The 19,858-nt window shown below is 47.3% G+C and overlaps 1 protein-coding gene across 2 annotated transcripts in view; it reads left to right on the top strand.

Moving 5' to 3' along the window:
* The window catches only part of LOC116953140 (regulator of G-protein signaling 8-like), a 164,393-nt gene that overhangs the window by 26,131 nt on the left and 118,404 nt on the right, over window positions 1–19,858 (top strand). For both annotated transcript variants that reach the window (XM_032973014.2, XM_032973015.2), the window contains exons 5-9: window positions 296–364; window positions 2,358–2,418; window positions 5,305–5,395; window positions 12,655–12,722; window positions 19,072–19,153. In XM_032973014.2, the coding sequence (XP_032828905.1) occupies window positions 296–364; window positions 2,358–2,418; window positions 5,305–5,395; window positions 12,655–12,722; window positions 19,072–19,153 (371 nt within the window). The remainder of the gene's footprint in view (window positions 1–295; window positions 365–2,357; window positions 2,419–5,304; window positions 5,396–12,654; window positions 12,723–19,071; window positions 19,154–19,858) is intronic.

The following is a 19,858-nucleotide window of genomic DNA, read 5'->3' on the forward strand; positions in this document are numbered from 1 at the left end:
CATCGGATTTTTTTTTTAGGAGTTGGCGTTGTGCCTCATTAAGTTTCAATTCTCAGCGTTCACTTTTTTTTAGCAATCCGTCCCCTGTAATGGTTTTTTAAACGGTGAAACTTTTTTTTCCTTGTTTAAACAAAGCATGAACGTTGCATTGAAGATTAGTTTGGCTCAGTCAGTACGGTCCTCATATTTTCTCAGAGGCGATGTGTGAACGTTTTAAAGTCGAACATTGCTAAAACAATCACGAGAATGCGTACGCAGACCCTTTTTAAAACGTACGCGTATTATATTTTTCCAGACCTACGCAGCCAGAAGATGACAAGAAGAGACTTTTGATCACAGTCTGGAACAAAGACAAGACATCCCGGTGAGAATGACAGCGGAGCAGAGAGACTCTCTTGAGCCAGTGGCCGCGCCATTAACGGGACGCCGAGATACAAACCCAACTCAGAAACGACACGAATACACACTCACCGGGCCCTCGCAGCTTGCGAGTTCACACATCACGAACGACTCCGATTGGCGAGGAGCTGTCGTCGCAGGGGTGAGCCAACGTAGGGCCCCGTTCGTTTGTTTTCGGAAGGTGGAGGACCGTTCGAATCCGATTGGTCGGGCAGAGTTCACTTGAAAGATCCCAGGGTATACCGAATGCAAATGGGGGGGGGGGGGGTAGGTTGGGCGACCGTGAGGAGAAACGGAAGGGGAATGGCGAACAGTCAAAATAATTTCTAGAAAGTTCTCGAAAGGACAGAAGAGAGGGTAAAATATGTGCTGTGCTGAAGATGTCATCAAGGTCCAAGTTCGAGACTTTCCCAGGCTGGGACTCCTTAACGCACGTATACACACACAAGCTACACGAACCTTTTCTTTACAGAAGCCACATTGTGTAACTAGGGAGAGTGACTATGCACATGCCTAAGCAGGTGCCTATCCCAAGACCGCACCTGTATAATTGTGCTCTACGGCTGTATAGCGCGCAATGTTCAGATTCTCACAATCAAGGGCCGTTGCTTTGTTTTCCTGTGAGAGATATTTTCAATACAAGACCGGTTATGGGGGAAACATTGGGACTTGTACAATATGTGAATAAGAAGATGCCACATGTGCAAGCTTTGAACTTTGGTAGGAGCTTGAGTAATGGAGAAGATTGATCTGTTCATATGAAACGTGATTATGTGTTTTTTATCTCTCTTAAATAGTTTCTCTTGTGCTTACATGTATTTGCTTTTTGTCTCCGCAATGCTTAGCTGTGTTCCGGTAAATTGGCTAAAATATTTGAAATGTAAAAAAAATGCATTTGTCAATCACTATTGATTCTCAGGCTTAGGATGCACGCATCGAATGACGCATTGTAAGAATCGATGTTGTGGTCCTCATGCTTGTGCCGTGTAACGGCTTTGCGTGACCTGGCTGCATCCACTAAAGGTTGCTACATTAACCGCAATGTTGAAAACAACTCATCTTGGATAACATCGCAACCCTGAATCACTATAGCTCTTGTACGTCTGATATAGTTACGTTAATATGTTAATATATTGACACTAGATACGATTGACCATGTAAATGGGTACAAGCACGGTTAGTCAACCAACAGGTCACGTGTTATGATGTTAAGTCTGGAAACTCCCACCTATTCCAGGATATCCAGCAAGTGTGGAAGAGCAGGCCAAATACACTGTAGGGGAGTTCTCTAGAGCCCCCTCTCCAGTAGAGGCCCTTCCGCCAGTAGTGGCGTGAGAAAAGCAGTTGCAGGGGCCGCGACTTTACTTTCACTTTATTTCCATGCAGACTGATTTGACTACTTAGCAGATACCGTGTTCGGAAGACAAAGATCCCCCGTGTAGCCTTAACAGACTTTTGGAGCAAGCGCTGCTACCGAGCACCTATGAAGGCCGGCACCGCACACGAGGGGGTGGGTGGCCAGCACCACGCCCGGCCGCCTTTGTCTCCTCAATGGTGATGGTTAAACATAGTACCGGGATACTAATTTGAGGATGAGTCGACCTAGGGAAGGCCTAGGACCGATACAGACAATCGTCACCGGCGTTGGCCGTGAGCAGGAATTGAACTCGGGTGGCCGGGTTCGTAGCGCTACACGCCGACCATTACACTGTCGCTCCCCAGAAGAGCACCCCTTGGACAAAGATGCGCAGTGCACGTTGTAGCCAGGGACTATAATTGTCCCCATTATCCGTTCTACCTTTCGCTGTATATCACCATGATTGTCATCGCTCCTATTTCAGGTGGCGCATAACTCTCCCCATGTTTTGTCTCCATTGTCGTTTTTCTTCTAAATAATCGCAGCACGTTTAACCCCTGCGGTGAGTGGCAACCTCACAATGTGCCCTTTTGCTTCTCAGGAAGAGTGAGCTCCTCGGGTGCATGAGTTTCGGAGTGAAGACCCTGATCTCTGCGGAAAAGGTAAAGGCCACCTCGTAGTCATTCATCACCATGGTGTGAGGGGCGTAGCTGGGCTGGCCGGGTCTTTGCAGGGGAACACGTATTAGCCTCAAGCGTCAATCACGGTGATATTATACGTGGCATTTTGCCTTTTGAAATGTTTTTTTGTTTGTTATTTATACAATGTATACGTCATATGGTTTGCACCTTGTTTTTTTTTAACAAGCCATTATTTAGTCGAGTGTGGGTACTCGCAACAAGACGTCTGGCCAGTATGTATGTACGTGTACTGTATGTTGAACTTTTTTCACACCGAATGCCCCCATCCAAGGGCCCTCTGAAACTCCCTTCAGTGGAGGCCCTTCCACCAGCAGTGACCCGAGCCAGCACATTCCAGGGCCGCCCCTCTACCTTTTCCACCTCTTTAGTCAAGACGAGGTTATGTGCCTCTGTGTGTCGTGGTCATCACGCTTGTCGTTGCCGTGCCATTAGAGTAAATTCTTATTGGGTTTTTTTTCTTCCACTTTCATTATTATTAATACGATTAGTATTATCTTTGTTTATCCAGGGAAGTCTCACTGAGTCTTGTGACTCGTTTTCAGGAGGGTCCCGTCAAGGCCTTGGAGTAGGGGGGAGGCAGGGGACGAAAGCAATAATTGGTATGCATGTTCCAATTGCGTCGTTTGCGGGTGATTTTTTTATTTCAACCATGGCCTCCTCTTGCGAATGCCACCATGGCAATCTTTGATGCGCACTCTGAAGAAGATGGCAGGCACGTGTATTTTTTTGAGTTATTACACCTGCAGTATTAGTCGGGGCCAGCCACCATATTCGATCCTTGCAATCTCTGCAACAAGCAGGGAAAGTGCTACGGCTGGCCCGCCTCACCGCGCCCCGCTTGAGGGATAATTCCCCCAAGTTATCAGAATCAGAACATTTGTTTATACCCGAGGAATCCGATGAGCTGTAAAGCTCTTTTTTTATCAGATGTCCAGTAAGGGGGCGGGTCATCACCTCACGGCGGCTAATATTGCTTGCAGAGAGAAGTGGAAAATGTTTTGGCTCACGAACACTGTGGTGTGCCACGTTGGTTAACGAGTTGCACCAGAGCTTATCCGCACGCGTGGGTTTCAGGCGTGGTCAATCGGGCCGGCCAACCAGAGCGCAGTGCTGTGACGGACACCGATTGTGTAGAAGTACAGCGACCTTCACACTTGTTTTTTTTGTTACACAGCCTTCCCGATGTGTCAAAGAGTCACACGGTGGATAGGAGATGACTGGAATATTACTATAGGATTACTTTGAAGGGAAATTCGTTGTTTCCCCACGGTGCTGTTTACGTGCACCAAGGCCAGGTCCGCTAATCGTGAACACGAGGCCATATATCTACTGGTTGCGTGCCGCAATGATGTGACTTAAAGCTGTGACACGATTCCAGTGTTTCAAAAAAAAGGAAGTCGGTCTGATGCCTTCCACATAGGCAATGCATAAGCCAAAAAAAATCAATTTTGCCACATTCGACATTAATGCTACCATATAACAGAAAAAAAATTATATCATAGTTGGCCTACATATTAGACTTTCTGAAGAACCATAACTGGCCGAATAGAACAGCAGTGGAGGACACAGATCGCAAGCAGCAGGTTGTGAGTTAAAATCCTAGTTGGAGGGTTAATTTAGTCTTTCACCCTGCCGGGGATGATTTAAAAAAAATCGGTTCCACTTTGTCGGAAAGTTCACAGCCATTGTTCTCAGGATAGACTCCCCCCTGCCATAGGAAGGTGGAATTTCCACCAACTGCCTCGGTGCTCATTTGAGCAATAATCTATTTTTGTTTGGAAAGCGGACGGTATTGTACCCATAGAATGACCCCCCGTCCCGTTCATTGAATGTCGCCCACGCTCCATCACCCACGGCTCGTCCCGTGCGTCTGTACCGGCAATTAAACTTTAATCGTGCGGCGGAGAGAGAGAGGGCCCTCTCCCGCTAACGCCCCTTTGTCGCGCTCTGCGGATCAGCGGTCGCGAGTGTGGCTACTGCCCAGAATTTGCTGGCATTCGTTATTCTCGGTGGCAACGTGTAATAATACACTCAACCCACCCCTCTCTGTTGGATGTCCCTACCATACAACTACAATGAGCTTCAGTCATCGGATTTTTTTAATTTTTTTTTTCCAATATTATCCAGCAGCATTTGTTTAAACAATGAAACCCTGGACTGATGAAAAATAAGAATAGGTTTTACCCTTTCTGGCAATAAAACATAAAATGTGTTAAGATGTTCAAACGCCAAATAAAAACCTTTTGCAAGGCATCAAGTCTTCATTAACCACACGTACTTGTGGCAAAACGTGCAAACAAACATGCTCTGATAATTTATGCATTGTCTTTGAAACTGATCGGCCAATGGGCAGCCTCCTTAATGGCCTCATCTCACCCGTGTTAGACCAGAGAAGGCCAAAAAGCGAACAGTACAAAGACAATGCAAATATCAGAACACTTCTAGCTCAGGTTGAGCAGTTTTATCGATGGGACCTTTTTTTGCTAGTACGCAAAATTACGTGAAAAATAAGAATAGGTGTTACCCTTTCTGGCAATAAAACAGCAGGTGTTAAGATGCCTCGACAGAAATTCGCTTGTTAAACAATTGTTGCGGAGTTGGCCGGGATATCATCGTTCAACAACAACAACAACAACAAAATCCGTCCCGTATACAACACTAGTTGTGCATTATTGTTGAGCATCATGACAATTACTGAGACATTTGGTTTTGATGTGAAGACAGAACGGAGATGTGTTTATAAACGCTCAGTGGTGTTGCTTTGGCGTTGGGTGCACTGTGCGCGCCGGTTGTATTTTGTTTCTGCGTTTGGTTTCCATTTCCCTCGGTTTACATTATCGCTGGCAGGAAATATTCGGATGGTACTACCTCCTAGGCGAAGAGCTGGGACGTAGCAAGCACCTGAAGGTCGCTGCAAGGAAACTAAAGCCATCCAGAGGTACGCATGTTCTCAGCCATCATTCGCGCACGCACGATTTTATTGAGGGTCGCTCAATCCGAGCCCTCGGTCGATAGTGAAGAAGACTGGTAAAGTCAACGAACAAGAAAAAAATGGCTTCGAAGAAATAAATTCAGTTTACAGTTGACGGGTTTGTGGAACGATGGAAATCCGGCGACGACAAATGGACTGACATCGCCATCGTGCTCGTTTTTTGCAGTGCAGTTGAATTGAAATGTTGTTGCTATCAAACAGAAGCTCTGCTTATAATATCATAATTTACAACCCCTTGTCAATATATCGACCATATTGTAAGATCATACTTCACCACACTGGTCAGTGCGGGCTGCTCAAAGGGGAAGCCAGGACCAATGTCCGATGTCTCTCGTCGGATGTCCGATGTCACTCGTTCGCTATGGTTGGTGAATTGAACTCAGCTCCGTCAGGTTCATAGTGCAGCCGGCTCATTCCTGCGCCACAGCTTCAACCCCTGCTGAGTGTAACTCAGTAAACGGAGCCATTGGGGCAGAGAGGCCTCGGCAGTATTGGAATAAGGCAAATGTCGCATTTTTAATGCACGTTAATAACGACATTCCGACTTTGAAGGAAGATAACAGGGCGCGTAGCTTGCAGAGGTGTGATGGCTGGTGGTCAAAAATAAAGACAGTGGCAAGCAAGGGCCGATTGGGGGTCCAAGAGGACGTATGCGGTGGTGAGACGAAGCAACGAAATGAGCTCCTGTGAAAATGTATTGCGTCTCGGGGAATCGCGAGATTGTGACGGCTCGGTGAGGCCCTTCGTTCACCGGCGGATTCATCGCCGTTGATGATGATGATGAGCAATAGGAATGTTTGTGTTCTCCCATGGCTAGCCTCTCGTCTGATGCTGTCACACACCAAACATGTGTGGGCCACAACCCCTGTGATGATAGGCAGGTGACAAGTCGTCCACCTTTCGCGCAAGCGCACGACGCGTGCGTCGAATCACGTACGTTAGGAACTGCCGTTCACAGTTGATACGAATGCTGTGCAAGTTATACCATTTTCAGTTTCGTCTAAAGGAGTGAACGCGAACTTCGCAACCAAGACACGGAACAATATATAAACGCATTGGTGAACTTTTACAAAGAGAAGAATCAATTCTGGGATACAATCGCATTGCACGAATGACGAGACTTCAAACCTGAATGACACGTAACATCTCATCGTCCAGAAATAGACTTTTGTTGAGACTTAGTGAGAAAGTGAATTATGAAGTGCATTGTGTGGCTATCGACTGTGGGAGATAACACAACGTAGCCAGCATGGGTTATCTTAAAATACATATTTAGGTTATCAAGTTTTTGCAGGAACCTCGTCAATTCATCAAATTGCTTGCAGGGTCATGAATAGGGGTTGAAGGTTTGGGGAAGGTGATTGGTGAATATTTAACGGGAGCGGTAGTGTAGTGGTTAGCGTGCCGTACTATGAACCTGGCGCTCAAGTTCGATTCCTGCTCACGACCAACACCAGTGATGATTATCTGAACCGGTCCTGGGTCTACCCTAGGTCGACGCAGCCTCAAATGAGTAGCTGGTGCGGTGTGTAAACATGGCCACTGAGGAGGTGGTGCTGCCCACCCACCCCCTCCTGTAACCGTGCCGTCCTTAATAGGCGCTTGCTAACAGCACTTGCACCAAGTCTGTTCAGGCAATACAGGGATCTTTGTTGAATGTTTAGGTTCCTTGCCATAGTGTAAGCCTGTTCCTCTGTGCCATGGGCTATCGTTGGGGGGGGGGGGGCGCTGACATGGTGCAGGATATGCGCCTCGGGTTACAATTCTGCCGGGGGCATCTTGGTGCACGTACAGCAGGGGTTATACAGAGGGCTTTCCGGACCTCTCCATTGTGCAATTATTTATTTAGTCACGTTCGCTACGGGAGAGCTAAGCCGCCATCACAAGGCTCCTTTTGGCAGCAAACGCCCGTTTCCACGAACATCCGTGTAGCGTGGACTCGCTCCTCCGTTCCTCCACTGCCATTTTCCCCACGGTGCTGCGTGACTGCTCTTGTTGTTGTTGTGTTTCTTTCCCACACCACCACCCCCTGCCAAACCACCCATCTCACTGGAACTCTCCGCCCGCCGCACTTCACACGCTTGTGCTGTGGTGGTTCCCCTAATTAAGACTCGTGGATGAGGGGGCTTGCACGAGGGGGGGGGGGCAGGTGTTCGCGGACCGCCCACGTGAGCGTCAAATCGACGCTCGGTCGTTTTAACGCAGCGGGGGCGGCGGGGGGGGGGTGAAGCGAAACCGGCGGCACGTGTTCTCCTGGGTCGTCGTTCATCCCGAGTGCGTGTGCTCAACCTGGGTCACCATTCATCCCGAATGCGTGTGCTCAACCTGGGTCGTCGTTCATCCCGAGTGCGTGTGCTCAACCTGGGTCACCATTCATCCCGAATGCGTGTGCTCAACCTGGGTCGTCGTTCATCCCGAGTGCGTGTGCTCAACCTGGGTCGTCGTTCATCCCGAGTGCGTGTGTTCTCCTGGGTCTCCGTTCATCCCGAGTGCGTGTGCTCAACCTGGGTCGTCGTTCATCCCGAGTGCGTGTGCTCAACCTGGGTCGTCGTTCATCCCGAGTGCGTGTGTTCTCCTGGGTCGTCGTTCATCCCGAGTGCTCGTGCTCAGCCTGGGTCTCCGTTCATCCCGAGTGCGTGTGCTCAACCTGGGTCACCATTCATCCCGAGTGCACGTGTTCTCCTGGGTCGTCGTTCATCCCGAGTGCGTGTGCTCAGCCTGGGTCGCCGTTCATCCCGACACCGTGAGGGTCACGTGGCCCACACGGTGTCTGAACGCTCGCCCGCGCGCGTGCGGTTACAAGCGGCTAACTCCGTTTGCCCCGTCAATTCGGGCTCCGCAGAGCGGGCGTGCGTAACATGGCCCACCGTTCTTTTCTCGCAAGAGTCTCCGTGTGCTTTTGTGTGTGTGTGTGGTAGATTTGAAGCTTTCGTGACTGCAAGGATCCATACTCTTTGGTTCTATTCGGTAAAGTCACGTAGGTAAACGTGACTTTACCGAATAGAACCAAAGAGTGTGTGTGTGGTGTTTTGTTGTTGTTTGTTGCCGTTTATACTGCAATTGTTCCGGCGCCTCCACGTCGTGAGAGAGAGAGAGAGAACTTTACGTTTGGAACTCTCTCAGGAAGCAGTCTTGTTTTGCCGCGTTCGATGACTTCATGGAACTACTCCCATCGAATGCTCACCAAGTGCTGAACATTCTCTCTCGCTGTTCATCACGTAGGCTTTCACGACTAAATATCATCCGTTATACAGGTTTCTTGGGTTTGATCGCATAAATATTTTCCCTCCCTCTTTCTACGCAGATTATCATCGCAGTGAAATTTAACCAATATTTTTTTTAAAAATTCCTCATTCCAGGAATATGTTGAATTGAAATCATTTAAATTTAATACAATAGGGTGGTAAGTGAAGGTATTCGTGAGCAGGATAAGTCTCTCGCTTCCTTTTCTATTTTTTACTTATTTACCAAGAAAAGCCATATGGATTCAGAGGTTCTTTATCAGGAGGGTCCTCTCTTTGGATATTTGGCCAACATGAATGATATCATATATATGTATTGATTTGGGAGAAAGCCGGATAACGCAGAGGAAACCCAATGCGGAACTGGGGAAGAACGTACACACTCGGCAGAACGGTGCCTGAGTCGGCAATCAAAGGCAGGTCATTCTTGTCGAGGCACACATTTTTTCACTGCACCACCGTGCCAAGCAAACATCTCGGGACACTTGATAATCTAAACTCTTTGGTTCTTTCGGTAAAGTCACGTAGTTAGAAATAAAATAAAACAAATCACGACGTTTCGATCGCAACACAAGCTTGTGTTGCGATCGAAACACAAGCTTGTGTTCCGATCGAAACGTCGTGATTTGTTTTATTTTATTTCTACCCACGTGACTTTACCGAAAGAACCAAAGCGTATGGATTCCTGCAATCACGAAAGCTTCAAATCAAACTTGAGAATCTGGTTGGATAACGGGTTGGTTGAAACCCAGATACGAAGTCGGGACATCAGAAGCACCAGCTCATTGCTCAGATACAGCAGCATGGCCACCCTTGATTTAAATGCATCTAAGTGTCTGTGTTTAATGTTACGTAAATATATATTTGTATTATTATATCTTCTATTTTTTTATTATCCGGCCGGTTGGCACTGTGGCAGAGTGATTGACTCGCAAACAAAATTTGTGAATTCACATCCCACTCGGTGGTTGAATCTCCCCTATAGAAAGTTAATATGGAAATTAGCAGTGGACAATATATAAGTAAATGATGTCTTCAAAACAAGCATCAGTAAAAAAAACATTCCTAAGTTTAAATTAAAATGATAAAATATAAACGGATAACGAGTTTGTATATTTAGCATGATCTTGCAGGGTGGTATCAGGGTTAGCTTTCAAATCCAAATAGGTTGGCCTATCACCTCTCAGGATACATAAAATACATACCACTTTGTGGGAAGCCAACAAAAGTTTTCCTCTGGGGAGACTTGTTTCTGCCATAGGAATGTGGAATTTATCTCTGCTGATGCCAGGCCACCAATATAAACGAGCACGACCAGGCCTCCCCTTGAGCACTTTGAATTTTGGCTTTTTAAAATTAATCTCGAACAACGTCCTTCTCCCACCAGCCCCACTCCTACGAAGCTATTACTTTTTGCTTAGGCTTTCAGGCTCCCAGGGCTTTCAGACCACTTCAACTCAGCTCTGAGCCAGGTGCTGTTCAGTCCCAGAAAAACCTGTCCCGGAGGAACAGGAGTTCCGGACACGGACTATAGCGGGAAGGTCACGAGAGTTTGGTGTCACCGTACCCCACCATGCAACCTCTACAATGCACATTCGCACATGAGTTGCCACCAAATGAAAACGTCTGTGCAAAACCCTGTGCCGTCATGGAAAGATGGACTTATTTACTCTTCCATTAACCCACAGTGTCCCGAGGCAGCACATTTTAAATGCGTTTCTGCTAAGCAATGGGGATTTGCGGACGCGCAGCGCAGAGACCCCTGGACTTTTATATCCGCATCATGATTAGCAGCCACGGTTTATCCACTGCCGCATAAAGATGGTCCCGCAGTGCGAAAATGTATCTTGCTTCCACACACGTCCTGACGTTGTCGCTCCATCTCCACGGTAGGCGTCTTCTCGGGCGTGTGCCTTCCTTTGGCTGCCACTCGGTCGTTAATCTCGACCACTGGCCATCATCCCCAGCGATGCATCTGCATATAAATATCCAGCGGCTTTCGGGCCACCCATCAGACAAAGACGGTCACCGCATCATGCGCTTTCAGGTGCGCTTCTGCGGCTGTCTGGAAAGCTCTTGCGATATGAGGAAGCCATTGGGGCTGTGCACTTTTAAATATATATTTGAAAACTAATTTCTTTCGAACTGCTTTTTGTCCTTAATTTTGTTGTCCTTCCCCCCGCATCTCCGATTAGCATGGTTGTTGGGTTGGAATCCGGGTGTCAGTAACCCTTCATGAAACTGGGTTCTCAAGTACAAGTTTGTTAATGGTCTCAGGCTGGTCACAAATTGCTCTACGATAAAAACCTATTCTATTAAATTTGCCATTTCACTAAATTTGGTTTATTCCAGCTCTGTGTTTGTTTTATACTTTTTGATTTGACGCACAATAAACAACGAAGGCTTATACAACGTATCCTCGTATTGCGACTAAAAGGACCTTCTGAAATGACTTCACTGGTGGTTCTATAATTTCATCTTCTGGGAACTGTTTTCAGACACGGGGTGATGCACTCCTTGCTCCAGAGTTCCACGTGGAAAGTTCCTCGCCTCGCGAGACTGCCAAAAGTGCAATTGCAATATAACATGAAGGAAATAAAAATGCCCTTGGTGTCCAAATGCACGGCAAGCAAAATGACTCCACGTAAGCCTATAAATTAACGTACACACACACTGATCAAGTTGCCCACTGAGCAAGCGCTTTTTTTATCAGCAGTTTACTGTCATCAGCTGCAACCACTGCAGGACACTCGGTGATTTATCGTTTTATCAACCGCTCGCGTTAACAACTTCGGCGGCGGCGGCGATGGTGAGAGTCGTGAAAGCTTCTCCAGATCACCATAGCATCTCTGGGAGGAAGTTATTTTCAGATTTGCCCTTGAACGTTGAGGTGTTTTACGATATAGCACCCGGGGTGTTGTGAAGGGGCAAGAAATTGGTTTCAAATCGGTGACGGATGTGCTGGGTGGTGCTGTTTAGCAGATCGCTCGCCTCACAATTGGAAGGTTTTGAGTTCAAATCCCAGTCACGGTAGACTGGACCCACGTGGTCATCAAAAGCAAAGATGCAGCCCCGCTATTGCTTGCTCATGCCACTGCTGAGAGAAGGGCTTCAAATGGAGAGACCTCAAGAAGCATATCATGAGAGCCCCTCCAGACGTTATCTTGACCTAATCTTATGCGCTGGCCAGAGTACCCACACCTCACCTCCCCACACGGCGATCTGCTGTTTAACTCACTGTGGTGCTACTTGTTTATGAAGCTGGATGGACAGAGATGGGGGGGGGGGGGAACTCATATGCTTGCCCATTGTTGTAACTACCACGTCAGGAGATCACAAGTCGTAAATTGGATAAGTGTGGTCTTTATTGAAATAATTGAGTTTCGTTAAGCAAGCGGCAATTTACAGCAACACCCCGGTTTACGTCGGGGGGGGCGGGGGGGAAGCTTTCCTGAAAGGTGTCACGACGAATTTTTAATCGGCCTAAAAAAAATCGAAGCAATTTATCAGGCTAGTAGCTGGATGGATACCAGAAAAGATGGATGATGCTGTCAGCGACGTGAGTGTGGGGTCCAGGCGACGCAAATCGGGTAGCAGTGTTAATAAAGTGACGACGTATTTGCGAAATGATGTCAAAGGTCAGGGGGGGGGGGGGTGGTGGGTACGTAAATCGGGGCAACCCAAAACTGAACCATTCCAGTATTTTGTTGGCACAGTATGCCTACCTGGAACTGTCCCGCTGCACAGCTTGCATGCTCAGTCATCCCCAATCTCAGCCGGGGGATTATTGTGGCATCCCAGGACCGTGAGAGATGGTCGACGTCTCCGGGAGGCTTTCGTGATTCTTCTTCTTGTCGTACGGCTGATGTAGGCGCAGAGCAACAACTCCAATTCCACATTCAGGTGGTCCAAGCCATGATGAAGAATCCCAAGCCATGGTGACTAATCCCAAATCTCTCGCAGGCACGACTGATCTGATGCGGCTGCTGCAGCAGTCGGTGTGGCAGGACGCGGAAGTGGACTCGCTGAAGGTAATTAGTTGACCACGTGGCAGGCTTTAACGACCAATGACATCCATAATACCGGGTTGTTTTGGGGGGTAGATCATGTAAATATATAAATGTATTCTATGGTTCTTTCGGTAAAGTCACGTAGATAGAAAAAAATATATAATAACAATAAAATAATAAAACAAAAATAAAGTGAATAAAAATAATAAAAATATCACCATATATAATATATCAATGTGTCGTTAAAACCCGCCACCACCCGACACAGCCAACTAGTAAGGGTTGTCACGTAAACAGAATGTGCCAATTCGTCACGAGTACAGCACTAACCGGTGTGTTGGAGAACCAAGCCACAACATTTACAATATGAGTACGACGTTTCGCCAGTAATTACAAGTAGCTTCATCAGGCGACAGCCAGATTTGTGGAGAAGTCCACCTAGGTAAATGCTTGCCGAGCCTTTTTGAAAACACACGGGACGGGGTTTAAAAAAAAAGTGCAGATGTCAGTGCCAGGCCCACCGGTACACGCTCTGAAGCGTCGTGTCGTGCATGTGACATCAATATTGAAAATCACCTCTGTCATCTCAATCATGAGATGAAGTGGTATTGAGCCACCATTCATGTAATCTAAACTATTTCAAACTACTAAACTATATTTATTGTTATTTTAATAGGTAAGGCCCACTGAGCAATATAGCTCTTTTTCAGAAGCGACCTGGCCAGTAGCCACAAATGATAGTTCAGCAATGTGGCTTATTACGTGGACATTTATAGCAGCCAAATACTCTAGACTAATGTTTATAAATGTGGAGGGAAAAAGCAGAGAACTCAGAGAAGAAATAATGTTAGCTACAGGTGCCAATAAACTCTATTTTATACTGGACATCTGTGGAAAAGAGCTTCATAGCTCATCAGATTCCTCCAGTCTAAATCAAGTTTATGATAGTTTTGTCTCGTAGGGGTATACACACAAGCAATAAAAGATAACATCTTCAGGGCACCTTGTGTGTTGAATGAGCTCGATTTGTCCATTTGAATAATACGTAATGCTGTATTCACAAAAGCACAGATTATTACTGTTCCGATGCCGACCCCCCGCAAAGAAACAACATTTCTCTTAGCACTGGGCACGACGGAGCTGGAGCAATTTAAAAGTGGGCAGATTAAAGCGGACATTGCCAGCCTATCTCGCGTATTGTGTGCACTCTCGCAAGACAAATAGTCGTAGTGTGACATGCATGGCCAGGCAAATGAACGGGCGCATCGATAAGTGAGTGATTGTCGAGGTGAACGAGCAACCAAAGTCATCGGTCAAAGTGTCTCTCCGCTTCGGGGAGTGCGTTCGTGGTCCTGCGCCGTTGCTGGAAATTCGAAAAGAAGGCGAGAGACATTCGTGGGTACAATTTGGGTGTTTGGGAATTTTGCAGTTGTCATCCAATTGTGGTTCCGGCCTGAAATTCGTTTGCGAGCTGTGGACTCAAAGAGCACCACAGGGCTCTTGGCACCAGAGGGCTCTGTGGCCACACGTGAGATGAGCGAATCGCACCGAAACATTTACCGCATTCAAAAGCCATTGCATGCAACTTTGCTACGGGCGTGAAGACGAGTGAAATGAGTGGAGTTGTTATCAAAGCGCGCTATGGAACCGGGAAACCTGAGTTTGATTCCCGTGCCATGACTGGTGTTAGTGGCGAGTGATTATAATCTGTACTCTTTGGTTCTTTCGGTAAAGTCACGTAGGTATAAAATAAAAAATAATTATACCTTACGTGACTTTACCGAAAGAACCAAAGAGTGTTGATGCCTGCAGTCACGAAAGCTTCAAAGCAAGATTGATCATAATCTGAACCAATCCTGGGCTCCATCCTGAAGTATGGTCAAAACAACCCCTATTACATGGTGGGATGTTGACCACCGACGGTAAATTGTAACAATTTAGTTGTTTTACAAAACGATTTGTTTTTAATTGACGATGAAATGACAATCATCATGTATACCGTGGCCCTCCATGCAATACATATCGAGGTGCAATAACAAGAGGCTACTTGAGATAATAACAATAAATACCGAAATACTGTGCTTAGCATGGAAATTATGGCATACAACAGTACAGTGTACCAAACGTGTGTGCGTATGTATGCCGAACTTCTTTCGCACCGTATGTAGCCAACCTTGTTAATCAGAGGTGCTGGGGAAGGACAACAAACTATACACAAAAAGTCGTTCTAAAGAAGAAGAAGGAAGGGAATGACTGCCGCATAGACAATACACAGCAAACAACGTGATCCAGTCTAGATTTTATATCGAAACAGCTTGAGACTCCTCTCTCATTGTGTCCGATGACAATGACCATTATTTACCCAAATGGCTCAGTCGATATTTGAGCTACTTACCTTTAATCCTATTTCTTACCTCTCGTTCACAGTTTAGGTTTTCTTACTAAATGCATTTTACTCGAAGCGAATATTAATTTAGCATATATATGTATGTTATATACATACATATGTTGAGTTACTGAAAACGTATTTATATAGAATTAGGCTTTGATAGGCATTGTTTTTTGGGCATTGTGAACTCCGGGCCTACGTGCGCATATCACAGCAAGCCAAGGCACCTGGTGGTTCATCGTCATGATCATGAACGCGAATCACACGTCCCATGGCCCCCCCATAATCATCGTTTAACGCCAGCCTCTTCGCCCGTGCCGACGTTGGTCGCACGGATGATGAGTGAAAAATCCATCTGGTAGTCGGCTAAATCCAGATACAGGTACAGTGTGTACCACAGCCAATGGACGTTGGAGGTCCCCTCTTGAACGTGCAGCAATTGCAGATTCTAGAAGAAAGGAAGTTGCGGTGTGGTGATGTATCATTAGCAGCAATGGCTTGCGGTGACCCCTTGACCTTGGTCATGATTCATTGCAGTTCATTAACTAAGGGCTTCCGTAGGTTGCGTTGTACGAGACGATGGGGGTGGGGGGGGATTCCGAAGTGGAGTAGTGTGAGGGAAGAAAGGGAAGTTGGAATCAGATCGACTGGAGGAATCCGATGAGCTATGAAGCTCTTTTTCACAGATGTCCAGTAGGGGTGGGTTTAGCAATTTACAACAACAGAAAAAAGTATTGTGACCTGCGGTGTCTGGTGGTTGATTGCAGCATGGATGGGACAGAAAGTCAGACTGGTCGAACTAGGCCTCAGTATCGGTAGAGGAATATATATTTTTAAACTCCCTGTGAGCTCAATGTTCTATACAGTAGACTCTCGATTATTATCCGTGCTAATGACGGGGAAGATGGCCGTGGATAATTCAAAATTGCGAATAATCCAAAAATGTAAATTTCCCGCAGATTTTACGCCAAAAACCACTAACATAGGTATACATTGTGTTTTCAGTTAAGAATATTGACTTGCTCAGTGATAACACTTTCCTGCTCCCACTCAGAAGACTCTGCCCACTAAGTGGACAGCAGCAGAGCCACGCCAATCAAACTCGGCCCACCGTTGTCAAGACATGCAGCTACTGTACTGTAGAGGCAATCCCGTGGATTTCGGATTAACCAAAGCAACATATGCGTTCAGTTTAAGCACGCGACTTGTAATACACATTTCCAAGAGTAACAATGTGTAACCGTTTCTTAGATTTTTCATTTGGGCTTAAGGGGACATCCATGGAGAGTTACTAATTTATGCCAAAATCTCAGGTGCGCGGTTAATCCGCAAATCGGATAAACCGTCCGCGGATAACCGAGAGTGGACTGTAAGTACCCTTCATTGTCAATGTGTTGCCGGGCCAACGCTTGTCTTCTTCACAGGGGAAACTTGTGCAATGCCCACGATGGTAGCCACGAGCCAGTTGCATAATGCACTGTAAGGGAACATTTTCCTCAGTGGGCTCATTAAAGCACTGCACTTGAGGCATTATTCACAAGTGGCCTTTGTTTTCTGGGGAAGACCTCACTTTAGTCTCGAGATACATTTTTTTTTTGCACGAGTGTTCTGCATTGGGACGTTTTTGGGGCATTTCATCTGCACGCGTAAATATTTAAAATTCACGGGCCGCTGAGCACTGGCCGAAAACCTCAAGCGGCCAGCTACAAAACACACCTTTGAATGCGTAATTTGTTCGAGAGTTTCACGCGTGTCGTGAATCGAGCGACGCTTAGACGAATGTGCGGGAAGAGACGATCGGAGGGAACTCTAAAGAATTAACAGCGTGAGGGAAGAAGCCGAAAGAAAAGTGTTGCGACCTGCAGCGTGGTGATTGAACACAGAGTGGAGTAGTCGGAACAGTCGTGTGCAGCACTGTGAGGCCTTGTGTGATTGGCGCTGTATAAAACCTGAGTTTTACTAACTTTACTCTGTCCGGTAGATCGATACCTCTATTTGGGGCAGAGGAATCAAAGTTCCACGAAGCTACATTCACTGACCTATTGCTGTTTTGCCTTCTGCTCGTCATCTCCAGTGTGCAGTATTTATGCAAGCAGTTAGGTGCGTTTTTAATGGCACGCATTTATCATCCCTGGTGTTGCCAACTTGCATCACCCTCAAGATATCTGGTCGTCAGTTGCCACTAACGTTCACCCCGTTGATACTGAGCATTTGCATGCACCTCTCCGTACCATCATCAACCCCACCTGCCCTGCAATTATCATCTGCCCTGTAATTATCATCTGCCCAATATTTGTACGACATTTTGAGATGCGGTCACTTTCAGATGCTCCGTAAATCAAAATCACGTTGCAGGGTACTGTGCACGAAGCACAGGCGTGGCCACTGTGGGCGTAGTAGATATCCCTGAACCAGCATAGCATTAGGGAGAAAATAAATCACGGTATTTCTAAAGTCGGCTTTTTTCTTCATTCAACAAGGTGAGAAAAATCGACGATTATGCCGATGACGGAAATGTTAAATACGCAGTGGTACGCGTATAGTCAGCATCAGCACTGAGCGGGGAAGCCAGCAGTTTCATAGATTTTATCTATATTCTCCAGATTATAAAATGCTCCACAAGAGTAAGACGCATCCCACGCTTGTGCCCAGGTGTCACTACAATTATGCAAATGCGTCTCGCGCAACGCACCTACAAGGTTATACGATGTGCCTCAAAACGTTTGCTCTAAATACGGGGAAACAGATGTCTGTCGTAATCTGGAGAATACGGTAATTATAGCAAAATACAACTCCTATTATATCCGCGACGACATGGGGGGACAAGTTTCACAGACACCACCTGTAATCTAACCAATCACCAGAGGCAGGTCAAGAAACTTCCCAGGCGAGGGGGAAGGTGGGGATTGGTGGATAGGTGGATGGTCCTAAAACGTAGCGCTCTACATAAATGCAAAATATATATTTTAAAAACGTATTGTCTGTGATAAATATTGATAAAATATTAACTTTCACATCTCAAGGGGGCATGGGAGGGAGAAGAATCATTGAAATCACCCCCGCCTTGGATCCACGACTGCGAATAACCTCTGGGAACAATGCACGAGTAGGACACAAGCCCAACTTCCACAGCAAGGCTGACACCCCCCCCACCTCTGACCCCACCGCACCAATCAGAATCGGAATCTTCATTGATGCTGGAGAAATCTGAAGTGCTATGAAGCTGCTCTTCACAGATGTCCAGTTGGTGGTGGGTCAGAAAGTTACAACAACAACCAATATGGAGAAAAAAAACGATAGCAGTGCAAAGGTGACCCAATTTCAAGGCAGTATATTTCACCATGGCAACATGTTACAATTACACAAGTTACAAACTGTTTAATGAGTTATTAAGTTTTACGAACCATTTTATAAATGCTCTATCTGCCCTCCACCTGCTGTACGGACAACATTGAGACGATAGTTGAATTCGTCCCAAACGCCTCTCAAAGCGTCTTCTTCCACTGAAGTCACCGCTGCCGTGATTCCGTTTTTGAGGTTATCCAGATTAGTTGCTAATGGTGGCATAAAAACACGGTCTTTGACGTATCCCCACAAGAAAAAGTCGTGTGATGTCTGGGGATCTTGGGGGCCAAGAGTGTAGCGCCAAGTCTCGGGGTCCCGTGCGACCTATCCAACTTTGAGGCAGTGTTGTCTTGTGAATGATTGAGGCTAGGGGCTGTTTGTGCACTGGGAGAGGCATCTAGCGGTAATCATTTGAAACTCTGTGCCCCGCCCTCTCTATGCCCCGCCCTCTCTATGCCCCGCCCTCTCAAGTGGTAAGAGTTTCATTCATGGGCGGTTCGTGGTTGCAGAGATATAGCGATTTCAAATTGGATAGGAAAGGTGAGCAAATCACTCAAAATAAATAAACTAAAACTCAACGGCCACGTGAAGCCCATAAGGCCACCACCTGAGCGATTGACGTCTCTTCCCCCGCAGATGGAGATCGAGCGCGGAGCCGAGGGATACGGCTTCACCATCTGCTGCGACTCCCCCGTGCGGGTGCAGTCCGTGGACGCGGGTGAGCGCGGGGACACGGCCGTGCGCGCTGCCGCCCTGCGGCGAGCTGGTGCCCCGCGGCGAGCTGGCGCCCCGCGGCGAGCTGGCGCCCCGGCGCTCCTTTGGGCCAGCCTCGCTGGGGGAGCCTCACTCGCGACCCTTGTTCGTGACCCTCGTTAGCCGAGACCCTCGTTAGCCGAGAGCCTCGTTAGCCGAGAGCCTCGTTAGCCGAGAGCCTCGTTAGCCGAGCCTTGTTAGCCAAGCCTCGTTAGCCGTGCCCCGTTAGCCGAGAGCCTCGTTAGTGGAGCCTCGTTAGCCGAGCCTCGTTTGCGAGCCTCGTTAGCCGAGACCCTCGTTAGCTGAGACCCTCGTTAGCCGAGCCTCGTTAGCCGGGAGCCTCGTTAGTGGAGCCTCGTTAGCCGAGCCTCGTTTGCGAGCCTCGTTAGCCGAGAGCCTCGTTAGCCAAGAGCCTCGTTAGCCAAGCCTCGTTAGCTGAGCCTCGTTAGTGGAGCCTTGTTAGCCGAGACCCTCGTTAGACGAGAGCCTCGTTAGCCAAGAGCCTCGTTAGCCGAGCCTCATTAGTGGAGCCTTGTTAGCCGAGACCCTCGTTAGCCGAGAGCTTCGTTAGCAGAGCCTCGTTAGCCGAGAGCCTCGTTAGCCGAGAGCCTCGTTAGTGACCCTCGTTAGCCGGGAGCCTCGTTAGCCGACCCTCGTTAGCGACCCTCGT

The sequence above is a fragment of the Petromyzon marinus genome, chromosome 50, assembly GCF_048934315.1.
Source record: "Petromyzon marinus isolate PM22_M1 ecotype Great Lakes invasive population chromosome 50, UKy_Petmar_22M1.pri1.0, whole genome shotgun sequence".
In the NCBI taxonomy this organism is placed as follows: Eukaryota; Metazoa; Chordata; class Hyperoartia; order Petromyzontiformes; family Petromyzontidae; genus Petromyzon; species Petromyzon marinus.